Source organism: Mobula hypostoma, chromosome 27 (genome assembly GCF_963921235.1).
Source record: "Mobula hypostoma chromosome 27, sMobHyp1.1, whole genome shotgun sequence".
In the NCBI taxonomy this organism is placed as follows: domain Eukaryota; kingdom Metazoa; phylum Chordata; class Chondrichthyes; order Myliobatiformes; family Myliobatidae; genus Mobula; species Mobula hypostoma.
The window spans coordinates 17,980,346-17,992,931 of record NC_086123.1 but is presented as its reverse complement, the minus strand read 5'-3'; the positions used below and the strand labels follow the sequence as shown (position 1 = coordinate 17,992,931).

At 41.6% G+C, this 12,586-nt stretch overlaps 1 protein-coding gene across 4 annotated transcripts in view; it reads left to right on the top strand.

Annotated features, from left to right (window-relative positions):
- ccdc62 (coiled-coil domain containing 62) overlaps positions 1–12,586 on the top strand; it is a 28,412-nt gene that overhangs the window by 2,924 nt on the left and 12,902 nt on the right. For all 4 annotated transcript variants that reach the window (XM_063034278.1, XM_063034281.1, XM_063034279.1 and 1 more), the window contains exons 3-10: positions 22–62; positions 943–1,101; positions 4,256–4,448; positions 5,064–5,230; positions 5,331–5,432; positions 6,378–6,549; positions 7,016–7,117; positions 10,556–10,644. In XM_063034278.1, the coding sequence (XP_062890348.1) occupies positions 22–62; positions 943–1,101; positions 4,256–4,448; positions 5,064–5,230; positions 5,331–5,432; positions 6,378–6,549; positions 7,016–7,117; positions 10,556–10,644 (1,025 nt within the window). The remainder of the gene's footprint in view (positions 1–21; positions 63–942; positions 1,102–4,255; positions 4,449–5,063; positions 5,231–5,330; positions 5,433–6,377; positions 6,550–7,015; positions 7,118–10,555; positions 10,645–12,586) is intronic.

Here is a 12,586-nt window from a genome sequence, read left to right as displayed (position 1 = left end):
TGTATTTATATCCGTTTTTAGAAAGTCACCTTGAACAACGGCGAAGCACGCTGAAACTTAAAGTAAGAAAGATAAGCTAAAATAAACGTTGAATGTATTATTTCTCTATCACTTATTTATAGTATGGTGCTAGGTATTTAATTTTTGTCAACTGATAAGAGCGTAAAGCAAATTCATGTTACTTGAAATAGTTGATGGCCTAAGGTTACTTTTGATAGCCCTTTGTTTGTCTTCAATTCAATGACCTTGATTTTTTCTTTCTCGACCGTGGCCATTCTTTCTCTTACCCAGTGATGCATGGGAGTGATAAACACTAGTCTTAAGTTGACCTATTGTGACTTCTACCATTGCATTATTGCCAATGTTCAGTAGAGTTGAGGCACATTCTGTACAATTGTTGTATAATTATCCCATTCTCAAACATTGTTCCCCTTTAAGTATCCCCTCTGCTTAGTGCTGAGGTTCTTTGCCAGGAATGTCTGGCTTCATTGTCTGGGCTGTCTTGCTCCAGTCTGGATTTTGATAATACTCTGCAAAATTCTTTGTCAATGTTCACGTCTTTCCATGAAAATTTGCCAGGCCTTATGTCCCTGGTATCTCCAATTCTATAGCCCACTTTGGAATTTGCAGGCTGAGTACCCTTTAAAACCAGTACCTGTATCTCATCCCAGCAACATAGCAGAGATTGGTAGTGGTTGTATTGACTGTGGAGTCAGAATTTTTGCCTACTTTTTAAAATACAGTAAAACTTCGAACTTTGATCTGTATATCTAGATAGTGTTGTTTCTTTGTTATAATTAATTAAAAAGAAAACTCTGCCCATTAAATCTTCTGCAATTGTCCCAAGGACAATGGTGAACAGAACATTCCACCCCTTCTCGTATTCTTCAGGTTTACTTTAAAAAAACTGTTTTGATCTAATACTTGTACTTTATTTCTCAGCCTTCATTAGATAATGTTACCTGTGCAAAATCCATTGGAGATTCAAAGATGAACTTCGGGAAAATGCAAGAGTTTGCTTCAGCAAATACAGCAAGATATAAAACCACTCCTACAAAAGCTATTCACGCACTTCCAACACTGAATGGCTCTGTCAAAACTGTGAGTAATTTTTCCTCTTGTGTGCCTGATTGCACTTTGCCCAGCAGAACATGCTTTAGAATGCCTAGTTTGAGCAGGTTGTGACATCCTTGAATTTCTACAGTTTTTCTGGTGATGGCACTCTCATAGAGTTGTTGGGCAGGGAGTTCCAGTATTTGAATCCAGTGATTAAATTCTCATGTCAGGTTTGTGTGCTCTTCTTAGAGCAGGTCCCGTAGGCATTACTGTTCGCTTGCACCTATTACACTTGTCCTTTATGATGCAGAGGTTGCAGGCTTGGGAGATGCTGTTGGGTTATTACAGGTGAGTAGCTGCGATGCATTTTGTAGAAGAAACTGCATGAGATTTCTAAGATGGATGGGTGGGTTGGGAGGCTACTTTGTGATGGATGGTGTTGAGTTTTGCTCTGTCAGCCAGAAAAAGAAGGATCTCCCAGTAGCCACTTACTTCAATTCTACTTCCCATTCCCACTCCCACTCCGACAGGTCAGTCCACGGTCTCCTCTACTGCTGTGATGAGGCCACACTCAGGTTGGAGGAGCAGCACCTTAATCCTGTCTGGATAGCCTCCAACCTGATGACATGAACATTGAATTCATGAACTTCCAGTAATTGCACCCCCCACCCTTCACAATTCCTAATTCCCTGGCTCACCTTCTCTCCTTACCTGCCCGTCACCTCCCTCTGGTGCTCCTCCTTCCCTTTCTTCCATGGTCTTTTATCCTGTCTTAACAGTTCCACCTTCTCCAGCCCTTTATCTGGTTCACCAATCAACTTGCCAGCTCTTTACTTCACCCCTTCCCCCTCTCCTAGTTTCACCTATCATCTACCACCTTGTACTTCTTCCTTCTCTCCCCCTATCTTCTACTCTGACTTCTGCTCTTTCTTTTCAGTCCCGATGAAGGGTTTTGCCCCGAAATGTCTGCTGTATTCTTTTCCCTAGATGCTGCCTGGCCTGCTGAGTTGCTGCAGCATTTTCTGTGTGTTTCCTTGAGTTTCATGAGGTTGGCACTGCTAGTGGAGAGTTCTCCAAGCAGGTAGAGAGTATTCTGTCATATCCTGATTTGTGTCTTGTAGATGATGGAATGGCCTTCTGGGTGTCATTTTCCAGAGGGAGTTATTTCCACGGGGTACGCTGACATGCTCTTGTAGCCAAGTTGGTCCAATTGAGTCTATAGTCATTGAGGACCTTCATACTTACGTGTGTAAACTAGGTAGTTGTTTAATGATTTTAAACCTATTCTTGAACTGCCAATCCACCTGTCTGGCTCAGAAATTGGTCAGGCTTTTCTGAATGTGGCAATCAACTTCCTGCAGGTTTATAGAGGTTTTAGAAAACTGAAATTCAACTTTTTGTTTTACGTTTTCTTTTTTCCCTCTGTTCTGATCCAGTTTTTCTTTCTCTCTCTTTACATTCCTAAAGTTAGTAAGTTTGCGGATGACATGAAGGTCGGTGGTACAGTGGATAGTGTAAAAGGCTGTTGTAGGATACAACAGGACATGGATAGGATGCAGGCCAGTGCTGAGAAGTGGCTGATGGAGTTCAGTCCAGGAAAATTTGAAGTGATAAACTTCAAAAGGACGAACCTGAAGGCAGAGTGCCAGGTTAATTGCAGGATTCTTAGCATTGTGGAGCCAAAGAGGGATCTTGGTGTCCAAGTCCGAAGACGCTTCAGAGTTGCCATGCAAGCCAGTAGGCTGTTTAAAAAGATGTATGGTGTGTTGGCCTTCATTATTTGGGGTATTGAGTTCCAGAGCTGCAAGGAAATGTTGCAGCTCTATAAAAGCCTTATTACGAGCACACTTGGAGTATTGTGTGCCATTCTAGTCCCCTCATTATAGGAAGGATGTGAAAGCGGTAGAGAGGGTGCAGAGGAGATTTACCAGGATGCTATCTGGATTGGAGACCATATTGTATGAGGAAAGGTTGAGCAAGCTGGAACTCTGGAGTGAAGGAGGATGAGGGGCAACTTGATGGAACATAAAATATAGAATATAGAACCAAGGACAGTACAGCACCATACAGGCTCTTTGGCCCACTATGTTGTGCTAACCCTTAAATGGCTCCAAGATCAATCTGACCCTGCCCACCTACATATCATCTACGATCTTGTACACCTCTGCCAAGTCATCCCTCATCCTCCTTTCTAAAGAGAAAAGCTGCAGCTCACTCAACCCATCTCATAAGACATGCTTTCTAACCCGTCAACATCCTGGTAAATTTCCTCTGCACCCTCTCTAGAGGTGTATAAGATTATAAGAGGCACAAATAGAGTGGACAGCCAGCGCCTTTTTCCCAGGGTGGCATGGCTAATACCAGAGGAATCCTTTAAAGAGAGATGCCAGAGGTATAGGTGCCTGGAACCCACTGCAGTAGTAGAGGCTTATTCTCCTGCCTGTTATGCCACTGTGGCGTTTAGGGCAGCAATGAAGGTCCTCCGTCTCTGGCAGTGTTCAGGGCTTCCTTCGTCGTGTCTATAGCTTGGTTTTCCACTACCATCAGTTATGTAAATTACAGATGGAGACTCAGGAATACCATTGCGCTTAGATGTAGGAGGATTCTTCATTGCTGTTTCCTTAACAGTTTTGTTTTACCAGTCAAGGTTGTTAGCCCTGAACTGAACTCCTGAACCTGGAGGATCGGTAAACCACTCATAGTCTGGCCTCTCTACCCTTTGACCTGTTTGGCATGGGTGACCCTACCAAGAGCCAAAGCATAAAGCCCTCATTCCAGCCAACATAGCTCTGCGGGTCATCGAGGCATGCAAGCTTCCAAATCACGACAATAGCACATTGAAACAACTCTTTGATAGGGACATGGATGTAAGAAAAATGGGGGGTTATGGGCTGTGTAGGAGGGAGGGCTTAGATTGAGCACGGAGCAGGTTTATATAGGTCAGCACAGTATCGGGGACTAATGGATCTGTACTGTGCTCTACAGTTCTGTAATGAAAATATATTGGTAAAGTAAGTGATTCTCCTTATTAGAGAACAGTGAATAGAGTTGCCCTGATTTCTAATTGGATTATGGATTCATGTGTTGTTTTAATCAGTGATATTTTATTTTCTCTAAAGAAAATCTTAACAATACTGTTTCAAATACAAGAAAAATTACTATATTAATCTTTGTTCTGACATTACTTTTTTATTCTCAGAATACAAATGCAGATCTGGAGAATGCTACCATTCAGAAACAACGTAATGAGTTACAGCTGCTTGTGGCAGAACTGAAAGATCGGGATAAGGAGTTAAATGAGATGGTGGCTGCTCATCAGAAGCAGCTCCTGGCGTGGGAGGAGGATCGTCTGCGTATACTCAGCCTAGAGGAGAGATGCGCCAAAGTGGAGTGTTCGTACCGTTTCTGAAAACTTAGACTGTGTCTCAGAGTTGGCAAATTCTGAGATGTGTTATTGGCTTGAGACACTCAGTAATGGTTGGCTGTAGAGAACTTAAGAGATTATTTATGTTGGGAAAAGTAGAACTGGATTTTTAACTTGATACAAATATGCTGTTCATGGATCATAAAATTAACATGCGGATATACCAAGCACTTAGGAAAACACACAGAAATAGTGTATACAGAATTTCTGTAGCTACCTGTTTCTAAACCTTATAGTCTTTTAATACAATTAGAAGTAAACCATTCTTCATAGCAGTAATCATCGATCAGTCCCCCTCCTGTCTCTCCTATCATTTTGGATCTCCCCCTCCCCCTCCAACTTTCAAATCCCTTACTCACTCTTCCTTCAGTTAGTCCTGACGAAGGGTCTCGGCCTGAAACGTCGACTGCACCTCTTCCTAGAGATGCTGCCTGGCCTGCTGCGTTCACCAGCAACTTTTATGTGTGTTGCTTGAATTTCCAGCATCTGCAGAATTCCTGTTGTTTGCTTTTGTTTGAGAAAATACACTAATGTGCCTTTTATAGATTTGTATATAAACAGCTAATGATGTTGTATGTAACAGATGAACTGCGAAACAGGAATGAGATGATCAGAAATTTAAATACACAACAAAAGATTTTGGAATCTCAACAAGCTGATTGCATAAAAACACTCAACTGTACCCAACAAAAGCTGAAGGAAATGTCTGAAAAAGCAGCAGAGTATGTCAAAAACTGTAAAGAGTTGGAGGTAAGACTGACAGTAGGGAAGAAAAAAACATATTATTCACATTTTTGTCCCTTAAATGCCTTTTTAAATTCAACTGATGGATTCTGCTTGCCCCAACCAGGACAGGAACAAAAGTCTGAACTCCTCTGTGATGGAGCTGTCTGCCCAGGTGGGGCAGTTACAGGCACGGGAACAGGAGCTCACCACAATGCTAGAATTAAAGGTATTAAAAGTGATCAGTGGAATGCATAATAACCCTGTGTTCTCAACTATAAGCAGATCTTATACATTTCCATTCCTGGTAGAACACTAAGAGTACTGTAAATAGAATGAAAGGTGTGTAATTGTTAAGTTAATTATTGATTTATATACTTTTGAAAAAGGATTATTAACGTACTGTGCTCTGTGTAATGTTTTCTTTGTCTCTAATGTCTTCTCTCTTGTTCCCAGTCTTTCTTCATCGCTCCCTTTGGTTTCTTTGTCTTCCATTTTTGACAAAGGTCCTTTAGCCAGAAACATTAACTGTCTTTCTCTGCAGATGCTGTCTGACTTTCTGCGTATTTCCAACATTTTATATTATATGTCCCATTAATGTAAAATTTCCTTTGCTTATTTATTGAACTACAGTCTGGAATAAGCCCTTCTGGCCTTTCGAGCCGCACCACCTGGCAATTCCCCAATTTAATCCTAGCCCTCTCACAGGACAATTTACAGTGACTACTCAGCCTACCAAGCACAGTCTTCTGACTGTGGGAGGAAACCTGAGCACCCGGAGGAAACGCACGCCGTCACGCGGGAAACATACAAACTCCTCATAGGCAACAGCAGGAATTGAACCTGGGTCGCCTGTACCGTAAAGCAGTATGCTAACCACTGTGCTACTGTGGCATTCAAGATCTAGATTTGAGACCAACAACAACGACAACAGGTGATCTGCCACACATATCTCCAAGATTCCTACCATACATAGTCGAACACAGAAATCTTGAAGTTGTTGCCCAGGAGTCATTCCTCTTCTTTGTAGCTTTTTTTCTGAGACAAGCAATAAAAATCATTTGAATACATGCAAATTTGGGGCATTTAAGAAGCTATAAACTATCCTGAAGTTGTTCTATATGTTTTCTTGCATGATGCTGCAATAACCATGGTGCTAATACATTTTGTCTAGGACAAAGACATGGTTGAAGCTAGCAATCACATCATGGACCTTACAGCTAGATTTAAAACCTTGGAGGGTGCATTACGAGAAGCCAGGCTAAATGAGACAAATTCAAGGAAAGAGGTTCACGATTGCAAGCAGCATTCAAAGAGATTACGCCATGAAATCTGCAAACTTAAGGGTAAGTGTAAATTACATTTGTTTAGGAATTGACATTAATAAATGTGTTATGGAGGATAGCAATGCATCATTTAAGTATTTATACAATTGCTCATTCACACTGTAGTATCAAGTGATTATTTATGTACTGGTGTCTTTTTATTTCTATCGCTGAATTGTTTAGATTTTATTTTATTTCTCTTCCCTTCTCCCCTCTGATGGTTCTGATTATAAATCCAGAAGGAAGGGGCAATGTGATACCCCATCCAAAATAGGTGGAGAGAAAAATCAAGGGAGCAAATTGAAATTGTAAATATGTTTATCAATAGTTGCCTGGAATTGAAGAAAGCTGATGTTTTAGAGATAGTCTCAGATGATATAAACATCAAACTGCACAGCTTCCCACCACTTTGAACATGATTTGTTTTGTCTTGTTTGCTATATCTTCGCCATCCACTGTCACTTTTTATCCTTTTTCTTTTACTTAGATGAGTTGGATGAAAAGACAGTAGAAAATAATGAGCAAAGGGAAGAAATTATTCGCCTTAAACAAGAAAGACAGTATCTGGGAAATGAGCTCACTTTAGCTGGTAAGCAAATAATCTTAAAGAAAAGATAGTACTTCCACCTGTCTTAGTTGCTGAAGGTTACTTTGTAACTCATCATGGATTCCAAGTTGGTGTACTGTTACTGATCCTACCAACGATATCAGTAAATCAGTGGGTGTAGCCCTGTATTTGAGGTATTTGGGAGAGAAAAATGGAGTGTTCTGCACCTAATTTCTTGTTTGGTGATCAAACGGCTAAGGAGTGATGCTCCTCTTTCCTTAATAGAAGTTCATAAAACGTGCCAGAGTCTCTTTCCTGGGGTGGAAATATCAAATAGCAAAGGAGGTGCATCTAACTCAAGGTTCCCAACCATCTTTTAATGTCGTGAACCAATAACATTAAGCAAAGGTGAGAAGAGAAGTTTTATTTTACACAAAAAATGGGCGGTGTCTGGAATGACTGCCAGAGGTAGTAGTGGAAGCAGGTACAATAGTGGCATTTGAGACACTGCTAGATAGAAAAATGAATAGGCAAGAGATTGAGGGATGTGGATTATGTGCAGGTAGCAGAGATTTACTTTAATTTGCCATCAGGCTTGGCACAGACATCACGTACAGGCAGCAGAGACTGAGCTTATGTTGGCATCTGGTTTGGCACAGACATGTAAAGGCAGCAGAGACTTAGCCTACGTTGGCATCAGGCTTGGCACAGGCATCATCTGACAAAGAGCCTGACCCTGTGCTGTATTTTTCTATACCTTGAACATTCTCATCAGCACAAACAAAGAACGTGCTTAATCAAGAATTATTAAGGTTTTTAAATTTTTGCCCCAGTGAAGCTGTGCTCTGCTCTGTGTCTTTGGTTTCACGGTAAAAGGTTAAGCCGAACACAATACCTTCCATAATTTTTGAGCAATTATTGTGAATCTGCTTCAAAAGTAAATGGAATTGAATTGCTAAATCAGCTGAAAACCACTGTCTTTTCAACAAAAAGATTGGTAGGAAGGTAAGTTGTGAAGAGGACCTGAGGTCAGGGCAATAGATAGATAGGTTAAGTGAGTGGGTGAAGATCAGGCAAATGAAGAATGCCCAAAGGTTAATTTTATTATCAAAATGTGTATGTAGAATACAACAGAGACTGCAGAGTTCTGAAATACAGAGCAACCTGTATGTCCTAGTGCATGATTCACAAAAGGTGAGTATACAGTAATAGCAGGTAACTAAAGCTAATGGATTATTGTTTTTTGTTGTTAAGGGAGCTACGTACATAACCAGGGGGTTTACTCTTCAGTTACATTGGAAAATGGTCAAACCACATCTGGAGTACTGTGGACAGTTTAAGAGTGTTAATGCAAAGGTTCAAAATATGCATTTTATTGTCAAAATATGCATGTACAGTACAACTCTGATGTTTGTCTTCTCCAGCTGAAATGGTGTCCATCTTCTTCTTCATGGGCTGATACTAACGCGAGTGGATCGTGCCTTCAGCTTGCTAGCTGTTTTTGTGTAGCCTGCATCAACTGACTACAACTTTGTGGAGGAACCTATCAAAACTCAACCTGCAACAAAAATGTGACTGATAGAACAAATGTTATCTACACAATCCACTGTAGTGACTGCAACAAGTACTATGTTAGTGAAACAGGAAGAAAACTATCGACCAGGCTGCATGAGCATCTGCTAGCGAGCAGAAGGCACGATCCACTCTCACTGGTGTCAGGTCATGAAGACGAAGGACACCATTTCAACTGGAAGGCAGCCAGAGTCTTGAACAAGAAAAGAACGAGAATTTCTCAAAGCGTGGTTCTCTACAGAAGGATCCATCAACAAACACATCGACATAGATCTAGTATGTGAACCCTTACGGAGAAAAGAGAAATGGCGATGTCAACAATCAATGAATCGCCAGTTCTCTTGGGATCTGGACAGCAAAGCAGACACTCCCAGTGGACCTCCCCCGAAGCTAGCCAGTCAGGATATTCTACTGCTAAACTGTTCACAGTGTTCTGAAGCAGCCCACTATATCCCGACCTCCAATCAATATCCATTTGGACCCCGGGGGAGTATATAAGTCAGCACTCTGAGGAGACAATACCCTCAACTGTGCACTGATGGTGGCTTCTGGATTGGAGCCGAGATGTCTGCAAACATTTTGCCATTCTTGGCGATCGACCAAACTTCCAAATAGTCAACCCGAGGTACCAATATTCCGCAATATTTTGGACAATAACAATCCTTGCCCCCACCTGCAGAAAAAACAGCGACAATAACAATCCCCGACCCCCTCACCCACGGAAAAAAAACGACAATAACAACCCCAACCTCCTCACTTGCAGAAAAGAACAGCGACAGTAGCATGAAAACCCCCACTCTGCAAGAAAGAAACTGCCAAAAAACAGAAGGAAACCAATATGAAGTACAGTCCAATGATCACAGAAATCTCTTTTTGTCTGCATACAAGGAGAATGGCCGCAGTTCAGCAGTTGAAATGCAGTGAAAGCAATTCAGTAAAAGTTTATTGGACTAATACCTTGAATGGGTAGGTTTTCTTATGAGGAAAGATTATACAAGTTCGGCTTGTATCTGCAGGAGCTTGGAAGAAGTTGTGATTGCTCAAGATTTTGAAGGATCTTGATAGGGTGGATGTGGAGAATTTTTTATTAAGGCTGCAGCTAGAACTATGGGAACTTCCTCAAAGGGTGGTGGAAGCAGTGTCTCGATTAGCAAGGAGGTGAAAATTTACTGCAGGTAGACTCAGCCACAATGCAGAGCAGTTGGAGAAAATTCAGAAAGGGGCAAAGGGGCTTACTCCTGCCCCTAATACCAATACTCAAATATGTGTTTGTTTGCAAACGTTTAAACTTGACTTTCATCCCTCTGTCTGTCTGCCCGTTACACCACTGGTGCTTAGAGCAGCAATGAAATTCCTCCATCTTTGGTGATGTTCAGAGCTTCCTTCATCGTATCAGTGGCTTCCTCTCAGTTTTCACTACTGTTAGTCGTGCCAGTTCCAGGTGGAGACTCAGGAATACCGTCCCACTCAGATGTAAAGGGATTCTTTATTGCTGTTTCTGTAACAGTTTTGTTTTACCAGTCAGGGTTGTTAGCCCTGAGCTGAACCCTTGAACCTGGAGGACCAGTGGACCACTCAGTCTGGCCAGGACCCTTTGACCTGCTTGGCATGCGTGACCCTACCAAGAGCCAAAGCATAAAGCCCTGACTCCATCAACATAGCTCTCCGGGTCATTGAGGCACGCAAGCCTGCAAACCACGACAAGGTTGTGACCCTTGGAGGGTGATTTTCATCTACCCAGATATTAAATAATTTTAATGTGAATATTGAAACAGTTTGTGTATGTAGAATACAAAGTATTGATTGACAGTATTTACATTTAATTTTCTAATATTTTTAGTAATTTGGCATGCTACATTTATATTAAAGAATATAATATATTTATATGGTTTTGCAAATTTATTTCAGTTGAACGGGAGAAGAGGAAAGATCAGATCCTGGAACTGGCAAGATCTAAACAGGAGAGAGCTGATACTGAACTGCATGGTCTTCGGCAGGTAAGGTCATTGGAAACCTGTTAATTCCATCAAATTTGCACAAGTTTGCCATGAAATAGTTAGAATACCAAAATTGACCTTCAAGTTTAATGGAATATGTGGTAATGTGATTGAACATATAACACAAATGGATATGTAGATAATGAATTCTCAGCAAGGTTAGTTACCAAGACTGGGTGTCATTGGAATGTGAACACAGTTTTTCAGATCTTTTGATTATTTTAAGTGGACCATTCTATTACCCTTTTACCTTCTGAAAACAACGTAGTACAATTTAAATGATTTAAATAATCCTTGGCATCTTTCTGATGTTAAACTGACAGGTCTGTAAATTCCTGATTCCTTTTTTTATTTCTGATAAATGGAGTGCCATTGTGGTTGAAACATAATGGTTGATCTCAAAAATTATAGTCCTTTATAGACAAGCAAAATAATATTCATTGGGCTTCTACATCATAGACTTTGCTATAGACCAGGGGTTCCCAACCTTTTTTAATGCCATGGACCCTTACCATTAACTGAGGGGTCAAGTTGGGAACCCCTGCTATATAGACGTAGTTTTATTCCCTGGAATCATTGCTGATAAAGTTTCTGATCATGATTATGTGACTTGCTATGTAGTAGAGAGACCCAAATCAGAAGAAGGCTCACTTCTTGTGCCATTTATCACCGCCAGTTTAAGAGGAATTTGAAGCAGAGTATATACAGTACTGTAATAGTAAAACCTGTTTTCTGAGCCTGAAATTGAACTAGGGGAGAGATGTGTCCCCTTCCCCCTCCCGAGAAGGTTCATTCTTGCACAGGTTGCTAGGCATTTTGCACCACCCTCGTTCTGGCAAGGGCAAAAGCACTGAGATTCTGTGAAGCCCATCATTACCATGCAACGTTCATTATTACAGACTATTTCTATCACGGCTGTTGGGCCAGATAATTAGCTTGACCAAAGACTCCATGAATTGCAGTGTAAAGGTTCTCACTTAGTGCACGCCGTTGGAAGATTAATAAACCTGGATGGCTTTAGAATCTCACTAAGAGTTAGAGAAATGTGCCTAACTGGGTCGTGTTATATCAGTCTGTCACCTACAATCAAGTTCAGGTTCAAATTTAATTGTCATTCAGCCATACATGATACAGCTAAACGAACAGCGCTCTTCCGGTTCCAAGATGCACAGCACAGTACCAACAGTTACACACAGCACAAGGCACATATAACATGTATAACTACAGAGCAGTAAGCATATGGTCATCAAAACCTTTAATCCAAGTCCCTGAGTGTCAAGTTCTATAGATTGGTGGTGCATGGGACGTTGTCCTGGAGCCACGTTTTTGCAAGAACAAGCTCGCAGGAGTCCCATCATCACGTGCTGGTGCAGCTGCAGATGAACGCAATCCAATTTGTCTTCCACTGAGTGAACACCGGAGGGCAGCACCAACAGGAGAGGGCAGCCCCCAACCCAGTACGGATGCCTGCCACGCCACACCGCCTTCGGCATCTCCTCCCCTGGTGCCCTTTCTTCTTCCCTTTCTGCCAAGATCCACTTTCCTGTCCCTCTCCAGCCCTTTACCTTTCCCACCTGCCTATCACCTTCTAGCTTGTCCTCCTTCATCTCCCCTCACCTTTCTATTTTGGTGTCTTCCCCCTTCCATCCCTGTCATGATGAAGGGTCCCAGCCTGAAACGTGGACTGTTTGTTCATTTCCATAGATGCTGCCCGACCTGCTGAGTTCCTCCAGCATTTTGTGTGTGTTGCGCTGGATGGGCAGATGCTGCTTGAGCTCTTCCAGCCGACTGTATGTTGCTACAAGTTCCAGCATCAGCAATCTCTTGTGTCTGGATGAACTTTTAACTTGTTTCTCATAATTTTTCTTTTGATCATTTTTGGCAAGGAGGTATTATTGACAAACAGATTTTATTGAACATGCTTAATTATCTGCAGGACCAT